Source organism: Pleurodeles waltl, chromosome 2_1 (assembly GCF_031143425.1).
Source record: "Pleurodeles waltl isolate 20211129_DDA chromosome 2_1, aPleWal1.hap1.20221129, whole genome shotgun sequence".
Lineage (NCBI taxonomy): Eukaryota > Metazoa > Chordata > Amphibia > Caudata > Salamandridae > Pleurodeles > Pleurodeles waltl.
The window spans coordinates 279,081,096-279,095,787 of NC_090438.1; the positions used below are offsets into that span (position 1 = coordinate 279,081,096).

At 40.9% G+C, this 14,692-nt stretch overlaps 1 protein-coding gene across 4 annotated transcripts in view; it reads right to left on the minus strand.

The window, feature by feature from the left end:
* ATP11C (ATPase phospholipid transporting 11C) overlaps window positions 1-14,692 on the minus strand; it is a 589,522-nt gene that overhangs the window by 24,891 nt on the left and 549,939 nt on the right. For all 4 annotated transcript variants that reach the window (XM_069212455.1, XM_069212454.1, XM_069212452.1 and 1 more), the window contains exon 27: window positions 12,157-12,260. In XM_069212455.1, coding sequence (XP_069068556.1) covers window positions 12,157-12,260 — 104 coding nt within the window. The remainder of the gene's footprint in view (window positions 1-12,156; window positions 12,261-14,692) is intronic.

A 14,692-nucleotide genomic window follows, 5' to 3' on the forward strand; every position in this document is an offset into this window, starting at 1 on the left:
AGGGTCAGTTGGCTGACCTCCTGTTTGAACTACCCTGAAACTACAAGCTTCTCAAGACCCGTTGCCTGTATCTGCCCAGCTGACCAGGACCAACTGGACCTGCTGGTCTGTGTTGGAATGAGTCCTAACCTCCGAGTGGTGCCTGCCAGGTTCTGAACCCTTGGCTGGCTCCTCTCTCCAAACTGCAAGAAGAGGAACTTAGAAACCCTCTGCCAGCTTTCTGCCTGATAACTGATGGAGACCAGGACCAGCAGCTTGCTGGTTTGCTTCGCTAATGGAGATCTGACTTCCAGAAACGTTTTCAAGTCCCAACATACAGGGTTTCATCAGGACTGACACTGAGCATCTTCCCATTAATGTTGAGGCTTTACTGGGCATGGACTTCACCTGTTTGCAGCTTTGCCACCTTCGTCGATGACCACACCAGGTCCCTACTTTTCAGCAACTTGTCATCGTAGACTCCTGCTTCGGAGCCAACTTGCCACCCAGACAATTTGATGATCACTTTTCTCCATAAAAGTTTCTAAGTCCAACGGTAAACATTCCACTGGGATGAACTTGGGCCCTGTATCCGCTCTGTACTCATCATGGTCGAGCTTAACCTCCGACTTTGAAACTGGCGATTGTAATCAGATAACCACTGTTGGCACATTGTGGTTTTTGGAGCTTTTTAAAATTCAAACTTTAAAAATTCATATCTACAGTTCCATGTATTACAGTTCAATGTATTGTATTTTTGTCATTTTGGTATTGTATTTATAAAAATGTACTCCTTTTCTAATTTGCTTTCAGATTTTTCTTGTGTTGTTTTGACTTTATTACTGTTTGAGTGCTGCATAAATACTTTACACATTGCCTCTATGTTGAGCCTGACTGTTTTGTGACAACCATCCTTCATAACTTGTTAACCTATATTATGATGGCAGAAGAAATTCAGAAAACGTCGGAGACCTGGGGCTCAAGGAAGCTCAGTTCTGCAGAGACTCCATCTACCACCTCTATGACCCAAGGCCCAAACCATGGGATCGAAGACACAAGTGCAGAAGAAATGTAAGCTGCAACACAAACTTGGCCAGTCAACAAAACCACTAGGTAAATTTTCAATCCCAACAGTGACCTGAGCAACCATTGAGTACATGGAGAGGTCCGACAGAGAAACACAAGTGAAGGAGACAGGCCCTTCAAGAGTCTCTACACTTAATTTCTCCAACCTCTGGAGTTGCCTAGTCCTTTGCGCTATCCCTTATCATCCTGAACTGGTGCTTTCAGCAGAATGCAGTCAGTTACAGTCACTTCATGTGAAGGTCTCACTGTCTATCCTCTAAAAACTCTGAAAGGACCCCTTCTCAGCGGTCTTAGCCAAGTACACCTCTCACAAATGAAAGGCCAAGTAAGAGGATATTAGTTATGCCAACTCCACCTGGCAACTCAAAAATACGGTTTGCACCAATGTACCACTCTTATTTGTACAGCACTGCAGTTTTCAAGTTTATATTTTTGTAAGTCTGTTCTCTGCATGCAAAGAAAAAAACACTTGTGGAGCAACAGAGCTAAGCAGGAATGTCAAATCTAGAAGTAGATCTTCAAACATGTTCATGGGCCAACTAATAAATGCAAAGCAGGTAGTAAACAGGTTTGAACAACTAAAGAAAGGGAAAGGCAGCATTTGGCACACTGCAAGCAGAAGGCTGAGTCAATTGTTCTGGAGAGAATACCCACTGACGAATGGTTATGGAATCTTCTTCTACATGGAAATGCTTGTTAAGCCAATTTCATTGTATATTGTTATAAAAAAAAACAATAATCCTGAATAAATCTAATCTTTGTAATTTCTTCCACATTTCCTTCCAAGTAAATTGATAATTTCTAAAACTTAGTTAACAATAGAATTAACCAGACAGTTGGAATACACCACTCCATTCAATTTACATCTTTAACTAGTCCCTTGTTGCTTTTTATTGCTCGAGTTTATATTATCCAGGCTGCTGTTATAAGTTGACATGTCATGCAGTTTAACTCATATGGTACGATGAAACCATAGAAAATGTAGCTAGATAGATCTTAAATGAACCCACTGTTCATGGATCTCATGCAGAGAGGAATAAATGATATGATTCTTCAGAGCCACCCTGAATTAGAAAATAGGAGGCCTTCATTTTGCCTCTATTGTTTTGGCTCATTTACAAAATTCTTTAAGCAGGAGAGGAATATGCCAAGAGGCATCAGAATCTCCTGCAGAGAGGTATAAATGATATGATTCTTCTGAGCCATCCTGAATTAGAAAATAGGAGGCCTTTATTTTGTCTCTAGTGTTTTGGCTCTTTTACCAAATTATTTAAGGCAGGAGAGGAATATGCCAAGAGGCATATAATATTGTTGCATGTCAGAGGACTGGAATCACCCACAGTTTGCTGTTTTAGCAACTTTATCTAGAAAAGGAAAAGAAAAGAACTGAGATTTGCAAGAGCACTGGAAACATGTACCAACAAAAACTATTCTGATGTTGATTGGCCACATGTTTATCGAGACTCTCAAAAGTTTTGCTTTGGTGACCATAGTTTTGACCTCAATTAGGTGCTGGGTCTATGAATACCAGAAATCAAAGGCCTATGTGTTTTTATAAAATACCTATGCTGTAGCATTCTTCTACACCAAGGTGAAGTGTACTTCCTGCTAAAACACGTTACACTGATGTATGGCTGCAATTTAAGTAGGTTTGAACCATTTTGGGAATACAAAAATAATTTCAGCAATATTCATGGGCGTCTATGCACATTGTAAATTTCTGTGAGCGATACCGCTTATGTGTAGGTACTACTGTGGTGTGTTTGCAGAGGGGATAATCAGCAGGACAAAATATAGTGGATTTGTGAATTTGCCTAGCAAACTTTCATTTACTCCACTAGGATTTCATTTTTGATGAATTGTCCTAAAGCACCTTGAAGTTGAGGGTATTCTCTTCCATTTTCCACCCAGGACATCTATACGCCAAACTTTTTAGAGTATATTTACCTTCATTTCCATGGCATGAAAGGCAATGCCAATGGGTTTTGTATACACAGAAAAATCGAACTTTGCAGGTGTTTTGCATGACAGCCCTAACTAATATACCTCCTTCCGCAAACTTCTAACTGCAGGCTATCTACCAGAGTATCAGGGTTTCCCCAGTTGGAGGTTTCACTTGGGGAATAAATCTCATGAGATCCGAATTTTGCGTAGCAAAAATGATGCAAATAAGGATCTAGGAAATTATACCCACAGTGATATTTTCACCACCCAAGTTGAACTGGGATGCACAAGCAAAGTTTTCGACCCATTATTGGCAACAAGTTAACTGTGGTAGATGCTTTGAAAAAAACATTTTTTAATGGCTTACATAGATTCAAAGTAGATCACTTAAATGGCCGTTGAGATATAGCTGAGAGTCTCTTCATCAAGTCAACTGAAATATGTACAGTCCCATGTCTGAGCCATTTAGCAGGAAAAACAAGACCCTTACCTCACAGTGATGAACTATCTTTATTTAGCTAGGAGGACTGTTATGTATTTCCTGTGATATTATCTGAAAGATATACCTCTTAGAGGAGCTGTACCCATAACTACTCTATCTGTGTCCAGAAGCCAAGTCACTTAGCCAACATGCAAAAGAGTTTTCTTCAAAGAGGGGAGACTGTTTTCTCATTAGGAGAGGGTGAGGAAGGGTGGTATTCATGAAGGGATTCCAACAAAAATGGCTGCAGTCCAGCCTGCTATCTGGCTATACGTCCATTGTTCTTCAGCAGCCAAACGGTGGGCTTACTGCCAGAATAGTGAGAAGCCTGCTGGGGAAATGTACCAGAGGCTGAATTGTTGGGCAGGATGCCAGTGGGTGGCTGGCAGCAGAGTGGTCCTGGAGGGCTGACGTGACATGGGCTACCAGCACCTACACATGGGCATACAACTCATAAAAAAACAAGAAAGCAGCGCAAACAATAATCAGTGAACAATGAAAATCCTTGTTTTTATATAAAAAGAAGTATTTTTTTCGAATTCTACACATGCAAAGGTAAACGACATTCAAAAGCATAACACAATCCCCCGTGAGGTCAGTTCTCTAGTAGTTGTCCTGCCATTCCCTTTCCTACTAGCTTTAGTGAAATGGGTTCACATCCAGGCAATGTAAACTATTAGGCCGTACACAAGAGTTTTCCCCTCTGACTCTTTTTAGAAGTTCAGTCACAAGAGTCTACAGGGTTGCAGGCCCAATTGTAGTATGTCCCTGATGGCCCCAAAGGCCCAGTTCCTGGTTTACCCACTCAGGCGGTATGGAACCTTGCAGTGGGGCAGTGAAGTCCTGCTACAGATCAGCAAACTCAGGCTGCGCGCAGGCACATGACGCAAAATCCAGCAGGCCCAGGTTCTTTCCTCCGAGCGATGCTACTGGCTGGTTGTAGCAACCGGTGTTGTTACTGCTTCCACAATCACATGGTAAATCACACTTCTGAGGGGGAGGGGGTTAGGATGCGTTGAGGGGCATAGGGGGCGCAAAAGGAGGTTCATTTGCTTGCTCCAATTGAGCTCTGGTGATGTCATTTGATCTTCAGACCTCCTTTGGTGCAGTTCGCAGTATGCAGGCCTGCCTTGGCCACAGAAGCAATTTCTTGGTCCTTACAAGCTTCTCCAGTGGCCCCACCTGGCATTTGGGGGTCACCATCACGGCACTCACAAGTCTGGTCACACTGATCTAGCGTTGACGTTCACGGTGGCCCTCTCTCTGGCGAGGTCATGCAGACCTGGCACCCTCCACACAACCCTTGCACCTCAGCTTATTCCACTCTTGGTACACGGGGGTTGCCGAACCAATCCAGTAAACGGGTTACGGCCCGATCAGTGCATGAGTGGACTCCTCACACATCGCACAGGGAATCCTCATGATAGTGCTCCACCCTGGACTGTGGTCTTTCATTGCTCTCCTCCTTCTCACAGGACACACTGGTCTTAACGAGCAGGCAGGTGCTGGTGCTCCAGACTCCACGGCAGGTGGTCTTTGTTTCCCTGGGTGATGCCCCCTCACCTAGCAGGGTGACAAGCAGGCTTGGGCTCCCTGTCCTGGTTACAGGCAGAGGTCTTGCAGCGCATTCCTTTCTAAGACAGCCCATCTTGTTATGCAGCAGATGACAACGGTTGAGGTCTCAAACTCCCCTACATACAGTCCTCCTCCAGGGACAAAAAGTAATTTCATGTCTGAGCCTTTCAAGGGGATGTCTGTTACAGCAGGCAGGACTATGAAACTGATTAACCCACAACAAGATTCATGGGAGTGACCAGGGTTCACACCTGGATATCAGGCACAGTGAGATGTGAATCAAAAGGTTAATCCCTGGCTCCAAGCCCTACTCTTTATGACTCTCTTATCAACCTCATCTTTCTCTTCCTGAGATGTGTCCAGGCCACTTCCTTGTGATCTATCACTGAATCGAAGAGCCATTTTAAATTAAAGAGAGAGCCTGGCTCTCCCATCCTCCAGAGCTTCCCAGCTTACAGGAATGCAGCAATACACAAATCTGTCTCGGGGATTTCTCCATTCGTTATGTTTGCAACAGGTAGGCCTGGCCTTCCCACAATGGAACTCAAGGTCCCCCATGTAATGTACCAGTACAGGCACTTGTACTCAGTGTGCATCCACAGCACACTTACTGCACAGCACTGTTATCCTTATGTATTATGCTACCACAAGCAAAACTATATGCAGCAAATGCATTCAGTCTGCCCACACTGTTCAGTACTGCAGCCCTTCTGCATTGTACCAGAGTGTGTTATTTTAGCAGCACACACTGCCAGCATTCACACAATAGACATGGGCACACGGTACCAGACAGTGTACTTCCTGCAAGCACACATGCACACAGCATATTCCCATCATGCACACACTTCCACATCAATCTGATGTAGGACAGGGGTGATTTAGACACACAGCAGTGGAACTTTTAAAAAGGAGCGCAAGACTGTGGGCCCCACTTCAGTGACACAGGGTAAAAAGGTCCTGTTCATTGCTACTGACCACTACAGGGTATGCTGCCACCCCTGTGCTTGTGCTGCTTAACACCTGGCGAAGGCAGTAGCCTTCCACCACTTTGAGGGCAGCACTTTGGGCGCCCATCCTGGTCCAACAAGACCACAATCCGTGAGACAGACCTATGTCAGGACACACACCCATGTTCCCCTATGACCCAAAAAAATAAAATCAGCATTGGGGATTCAGACAACAGTACAGTTGGGCACTCAGGGCAGGGATACACGTCTCTTACCATGCACAGGGCTTTTCTATTCCAACACTGCTCTTCCTTCATTTCCTCTATTTGTGGTTATACTATGTGGAAAGGTTTTGTGATTTTTGTCCTATACGTTTATCATTTACATCGTTAAATGGTCTACAATATATCTCTATGTATTGTATTGTTAAAGTCAAACTTGGCAATAAGGCAAGGGTTCGATGTTATGACTTCATTTGATGCAGAAATGCTTGTCTTTAGTTGTATGGTATTTAACCACCTTTTGTTATTCTTTAATTATTTTCCATATACAACTTTGTTTTTCTTTCACTTGTCATGAACTTAATGCTTAGGTTGGTCCTAATCTTGTTCCTTGGTTTTTCTTTCGGATATAAAGTACTCTGAAATAGGTTATTTGGAGGGTAACTTTAAAGTATATACTTGTGTTTATGTCTCAGTTAAGAGTTGTTACTTGGAGTATTAATGGGCTTAAAAAATCCAGTTGCGAGACTAAGGGTGATCTCTCATTGATGCAGACATAAAGCCTAAGTGGTGTTTTTGAGAGAAACTCATAATATATATAAAGCAGAGAACGCTGGGTAGTTCCCAGGTTTAGGTGGAGAGCAGCTAGTTTATAGAGCACACCAGCAACACTCTAAAATCTGCTCACCTCAAATGCCCGTTTTTCCAGCAATGTTCTTAAGCATAGGATTAGCAAGGTGCTATCCCTGCCGAGCTAGAAAGGAACAAAGTCTTTTGCCATTTATACGGCAAAGTTATTAAGCAAATGATTAACTAGTGCCATGCAGAGCTGAAAATGACAAAAGGCTTTTACCACTATATATACATCAACAACCAAACTTTGCTTGTTGGCCCAGCTACAGCACAGCAGGCCTCGACGGGGTAGCGACGCCCTTCAATCCACAAGCCTGTTTCTCCTGCTACCAGCTCCTTCTTAAAGATCCCCTTGCAAGAAACAATCGCGGCCACAGCATCTTCAATTTTATAGGTAAATGGCAACCAAACACCTGATGAGCTTCAGGGTCAGCGTCTCCTTGATCGCAGCCTTTGAGAAGGAACTGCTAGCAGGAGAAATGGGTTGGTGTATGTAAATATATATCTTACAGCATTCAGGGAGACACCGGCTGCTTCAGTGAAAAAGGAGCACTGCATGGTCCTCTATACCAAAGGCACAGGCCTTTAAATGTAACTGCCACCCTTGGAAGCAATAAAAATCAGGGTAATAATTTAACATACAAGGAGGTAACGGGGAACAATGAAAGGCACACAGGAACTGGGCTCAGGGAAAAGCTGGACTCGAACAAGGGACAGGGCTGGATTGTAGAGAACTGAGAATACTGGAAATCTGCAGACATATCCAGTGAGTACAGGAACACAGAATACAATACAAAGAATCTTCATATGTAAGATAGGTCTGGATGTATACAGTCAGTGTTAGGAACAAAGCAAACACATGACCAAAGAGGCAAAACACGCAAGAGAAATGCAACACAAATAACTAATCAGAACAGGCACATGGAATCAAACAGCAATGAAAATAGAAATCAAAAGCTAAGCCTGGACTATAGTAGCAGGATCAAACAGATTGCAAGGAGACTCAGCAGCAAGGTCAGGTGTGATTCGCTATACTCTGGGCTTACCACACAGAAAGAGGAGAAGGCTCGGGGAAGGAGCACAGGTGCAGGGAGAGAGCCAGGTGCAAGAAATCAAGCAGGTTCAAGAAACTGTGAATTCTCAAATAAGGGTATGGTGGAACTGGGACTTGGAAAGGGAAGGAGCACAAAAACCTGGTGGAACAAGCAAGGACACAGGAAAGCCAGAACGAAGTACGAGTCAGAGTCAAGAGAGTGAAAAGTCCGGAAAGGAAGTGTATATAATCCTATTCTCGGATAAAGGCAGGACTCTAGAGGGCCTATGTGAACACCAACTATAGGCCATATGGTAAAATCCTAACAGAGTTCAAGAAATATATTGATAACCTAGGTCCAAAAGTGGTAACAAATAAGGGTTTTATGAGATTGATGGTAATTTATAAAAAGAAGGAAATTAGAGATGCTCTTATTAGACTTTAAAAAGACAAGGCTCCTGGGACACATAGCTTTTACAGTCAAGTTTTAATGCAATTCTCGAAGCTATTAATTCACAAATTGTTTATACTTAATTATATTGCCTTATTATGTTCATCACCTAGTTTCTGTAAATGGAATGTTGTCTTCATTTTGATTTTCATTCTATCCTCTGTGCTACTTATGCTGCTTTAGAACCTTTTTAAAAAAAACAAATTAGACAAATAAATCTATTTCTGGTTATTCTTCCAAATCCAATCAGATCAAATTAACAGTTTATGCAGATGATATTTTATTATTTATTTCTAACCCTGAATTACCTCTACCGGCTTTCATTTAGGAGTTATCAAGGTATCCTGATGTTTCAGATTATAAACTCAATATGGAAAAGTTGGAGGTATTATCTCTAAATAAATAATGTTTTAACAAACCTTTCAACAAGTGGGACACAGTAGGGTGGGACCAAGTTAAAATGTTTAGGTATTTAGTATTCCAACTCTGTTCATAAAAATACCAAATTTAACTCAGAGGTACAAAGAATTACACTTGACAATTTAGTGGAGAGATGATTCACATTATATTTCTCTTAGTAGGGATGTTTTGTTACAATCAAAATTATTCTTCTGCCTAATATTATTTTTATTATGGTGACGCTGCAGAACAAAATTAATGGATCTTTTTTTCTCTAAAACAGATATGTTAGAATTTTTCCTATAATTCTTAAAAAGGATAAGTCTAATGGAGGAGGGGTTAACTCCTTTAATTTGGTAGATATCACCAGGCCTTCTGTTTGAAACAAGCCTGGAGCATTTGATTTGATTCTGTAAGGAAACTCTGGTTTTTCTACAATTACACTATTTCGATCCCTTTTTATATACAAAAGTTTTATATATGACACAGCCTCCAAGGCAAATTTTAGGTATTACAATCATTTTTTCTTGTCTATTAAGGTTTTAATCCATTGTCAATACAAGATACTTTTTACTCCTTTTTTATGGCATAATAAATAAATTACAGTTAATAATAAGGTTATTTTAAGGAAAGTTTGGTATTCCCATGGAATAAACACAATTTCTCAGTTGATTGAATTTTATTCCTATTTCAAAATTAAAAAGGCATTTATAAATTACTCCCTTCACAAGGTAAACAGTATGAAATATTAAGTAATAGTCTCAAGTAAAAAATCTAATGGATATAAGATGACAGAGTAGTGCAGTGTAATTGGTAAATGGGCTACAGCTATTTATATATTTCTAACTTCGATTTCATATCCAAGAGATAAAACTGATAAGTAATTAAAATGGGAAAGTGATAGGCAACGTAATTTGTCTTGGGGCTTATGAAACTTATGAACTTATGAAACTAAAATTCACTAAAATGAACTTATGAAACTAAAATTCACTTGACACGCCACTCTGCAAATGCCACCCAGAGAGTATTTTGTAACCGATTATTTTATGTGCATACTGAACTTTATAAATGGAAAATACAGGACACATGTTGGTCATGTGGTTTCTCTACTGGTACACTTATGCATTTGTTTTTTTAATGGTTCCTTCTCTTACATTATTATATTTTTTGATGGTTGCCATGATTATTACAAACACTAAAAGTTCTATCTAAATTAATTGCTATGTTTCTTGCTAATGCTATTCAGGTTATTACCTCAGACTGGAAATGAACTGATGGGGTTTCTTGTAAGCCTTTGAAGAAATTGGTATGCAATAGTCATAGACTGTATACTGTATTAAATATTGGCAACTAGCTATAAGAGATAAAATCTGGCAACAATTGACCAAATTTCTCAACAAATCATCTGTACTGTAATAAATATTTAGCAAAGAAAAATGGAATGCCACTGTAATATTATTTACCCTTCTTACAGAGAACTTTCTTTTGTTTACATTGACAGTTGGTTTTAATTATAGAATTTTTTTCTGTAAATAATTACGATTTGATCTATTAGGCCCCTAGTTCGAGAATTTTAATTTACTGCCATTATTTTATATTCTTGCTTCAAGTAACAGGAATTATATTTCTATCTCTATATTTAGTTTTTTCTTTCAATAAAATAATAATCTAAAATTTAACAAAAAATAGAGAAATAAACATATTTTCAGCAGCCTTAGAAAGCAGACGTTTTAGCCAGACCCATGACAAGGAATTCGCAAAGGACAGTGAAAACAGTATGCTTATCTGTAGAATCAAAATAAATTGGATTTTTTCTCAAATGGCTTTTAGCAGGGAGAATCATAACAGAGCAACAGGCCCACATGGCATGGCTTCATCACTGCAGTTGCTTCTGATGGTGCCATAGCACTCATCAAGGATATGAGTGCCCACTATGCCAAGGCTGCAGGAGTAAAACTTTGTGACTGCCACTTGGGTACCTGATGTGCTAAAGGAAATTATATCCTATTAGGACTCTAGGATCAAACACCAATGGCCGTTGTAAAAAGCGAACACCAATGAACAATGGCGTTTGCAGCTAAGTATTAATAAAATGTTCAAACTATTAACATAATAATATTAACTCTGGAAACAGTTAATTTTGATACAGGTACACAAAAATATGTGAAGCACAAAAGATGATGGGATTAATACTTGCAAACAGCCTAACCCTTGCAAACTGCTCAGGGCAGCAATCTAATCCATAATTTTCTTGTCCACCATGCCACCCCAGATTGGACCAGCCTTATGAAAATCAGCCTTGGTTTTGCTTCAATAGGCCTAAAATGCCAAGGCAGGGCCTCTCAGAACCGGCGAAGACAAGCAACACAAGTCTAGTTTCAGCCTACTTGAGCCGCTTCACTCAGGTGTAACTTTGTTCTAGTGGCACATAAAGCATGGGACCCACATCTGGGCATATCCTTTGCCAGTGCTTAATTTGTAAATAAAAAGGTGCCTGTGCGCAAAGCTCTCCTCTGAAACACGCGGCTGCTGCAATTAAATGTGCGAACACGGAATACTGAGACAGTGTAATCCTGAGGCCTCTCTGAACTATTTACAGCCACTCTCTGCCCCTTCAGCTCACTCCTGCAGCGTTCTACATTCTCCCATTGTGATGCTTTTTCGTTTTTCTCTTCCTCAGTCTTTCCCATATGAGTATTTTGCCTCCAGTAAATGCTTGAGGCAAAAGAATAAGCGCCGGCCCTCATAAATAAGTGCTGGTGTCCGCACTGGAAACAAAAAGCACAAATTAAGCACTGCCCTTTGCCACTTAAAGTGCTACAGCAAACACAAAAGGTGATGGGAGGGATACTTTCAAATAGCCTACTGGCAATCACTCAGGTACCATTCCAACACATAATGTTTTATACAAAAAAAATGTAGGCACTAAAACAGAAGAAATTGGTAGTAAAATATCAGTGGTAAACAACCAGCATATAGATCATCTGCGAAATGAAACCTTTTCTCTTACACAGCATGCTGAATCTAACTTTAATGTGATACATAAATGAACAAATATAAATGAGGAAATCAATTAAGACAGCAACACAACCCCAGTTTTCACAAATCTGAGATTATCACCTCCTCCCTGTGACTAAAGGTGGGACTGATTTCCTGTTTGGGGGGGATGGGTAAGAAACGATACTTTTATTTGTAGTGTGACAGAGAACAGCACACCTGTCGACTGCGTAGACCATTATACTGGCATGGAATATGTTTCATAGGCAAGGAGCACACCATACCCTGCTTTTGTAATTCGATTAAGATTTGTGACTTGTCACATTACACACAAATGAAAAAAGGCCTTACATCTGGATGTGAGACAGACATTCTTTTAAGGAATATAAATGGAAAGCAAAAATAGTTACCATATGATTCCTCCCCAAAAGAAAGAGAAAAATACATAGAATGCTAAGGATCCCCAAATCACAAAGTGATTAACCCACGTCCAGAATCGAGTATCGAGTGCCAGCTGAAAAGAAAAAGAACATAAGATAAACAATAATTTATCATGGTCGTGCATTACTAGAAACAGATCATTAAAAAAAAAGATGTTGCAATATTTACTCTACGGCAGAAAAGGATCATTGCAACCCTGGGTTATTAAATACAATTATTTACTGAAACTGTAACGATCACCCCCTTCCGCCCCTTGTTTTTGTGTACGCCTTGTGTTAAAGTGCATGACACTGTTTTTTTTCTAAGTATGTGCAGAGGCAGAACATCCATGTTTCTAAAACGAGTTAAATGCAGCTTTGGTGGAATAAGCCTTAAGATTTAAGTGGAAGCCAACTCGTGCAAGAAAGATAAATAAAAGACCCACCAAATGTTCTGCCAAAGTTTTTGTCATCAACAACCAAACAAATATATGCATTAGGGCTTTAGGTCAGCCCTCTTTAGCCATTGCTTGCTTTAAGTGTATTTGCAATGCTAATACTGTTTTAAGAAGCAATAAGTCAGTGATTTGATTTTACAAAAACAACAAGGCGATGGAAGGAAACCTTGAAATAATCTCAGCCACTGGCAATCGCTTTGAGCCGCATTCCAGGCCATCGTTTTTTGCCCACTCTGCCATTCTAGACAGAGACTCGACTGATGCAAATTAGCTTGGTCCTGCTCCAATTGATTTTGGGCAACACATGCAGCATTATAGCAAAGTGCTAACTTGTGCATTAAGCACATGGACATTCACAAAATCAACAGCCGAGGTTAGGGCATTTTCACATGCAGAGAGGTATGACTTTCTCGTTAAACACCGATTCTCGTCTAGTGGTGCAAAATAAAAATGAAAGGGCCTTCCCACAGAATGTGGTGAAGGCAGTGCTTGATTTGTGAAACAATACGTGCCTGGTTCCAAACCTTTCCTCAGAAGCCTGAATCCGGCGCTATGAATATCAGGGGTACTGAACATCTTAGTCTTGATTTCACCTCATGCCTCTTTCATCCACCTTCAAGCACTCCCTGGCCCTTTATCTCACTCTTCTGGGTTATTTTTCACCCCTGCGTTGTCCCTTTGATATTGTTTTTTTCGTCTTTCTCTTCCTTTTTCTTTCTTCAATTACTATTTTCTCTCCCTTGCTCTGGGTGAAAGTCTGATGAGGAGAAATAAGTACCAATCCACAAAAATAAATGCTGGTGGACCCCACCTGCAACAACCGGCTCGGATTAAGCACTGGTTGAAGGGACCCTGAGACTCCTGCATCATGCAGATATTCACAGACCGTAGGCTGAATGGGGCCCAATTAAAGGTGAATGCACCGCAGTCCTCTTGCCTGCTTTACCGTCTTCTGGGGTACAGAATGTTCTTGTGAAGCCCACATTTTTTCTTAGTCCCTGAGCCTTTCACAAACTGAACAACTGTGAAATCCATTGGTTCCAGTGTGGATCCCCCCATCACTTATAATACAAATGAACAACGAGGCCACAGATGCCAGTTTTTCCCTTCATCACCTCACAAACAGTGAAATCTCTCATCACTCCTCTCCTCTCTAAAGGACAGGTAAAAACAGTCTACACAGTAGGACTACTGTGACGGTCTTTCAGCAAAGCTAACCGAGCTGGTGCTGCGCATTGTTTTCTGGCTTTGCTCTAAACCATTTTACACTCTTCAGTCAGGCTGATCACTTCAAGCAAAAACTTCAGATATCTCCTCCATTCTTAAAAAACGTAATTGGTTACCACAAAACGCTTGCTCTAATCCACCTTCAAGCTATGCTACATAAGGCACTACACCTGAACAGCTATCCCTAGCTTGATGCTCTACTGCCAGCCACCAGGCGTGAAAGAAATCTATTGATCCGGACACCCCTGATGACTAAAGTCAATAGGTCAGAACTTCCACCACCAACTATCACTCCTTCACAGGTGCTTCCCCATCACCCTGGATCTTTCTTCCACTTAGCATTAGATCTCATCTCTCCATCATCGCCATCAGGAAGCAGCTAAAAACTCAATGCTTCCACCTCACTACCCTTCTCCTCTTCCCTAACCATCCTCCCTTTGCAGCCAATCTTCCCCTTGAAGGTGTTCTGGTTGTTTATTTTGCCTTCTGATTTTGTACTCACTTAACTTATTATTTCTACAAGTTATCTGTTCACTCTGATGTTTAGAGATTTTAACATAGTTTGCTATGTGCAAATGTTAAGTAAATAAGGAGTGAGTGGGTGAGGGATGGTTAGTGAGAAGCGAGTAAAGTTTGCAGAGAATAAATCACCGGATAAGAAAAGGTGGAGCAGAGTCTTAATAGGGTTAAGGGATCCAGATAATCGCTGGAAAGGGGTTGTTAAATGACTGAGGAGGGGCAAAGGGATTAGGCTGTTCAAGTTGGGAGACGATGAGAAGGGGGAACTGATGGAGTCAGAAGTTCCCAAAACGAGGTGGCAAATGTAAGGGTTGTGTTAGCGG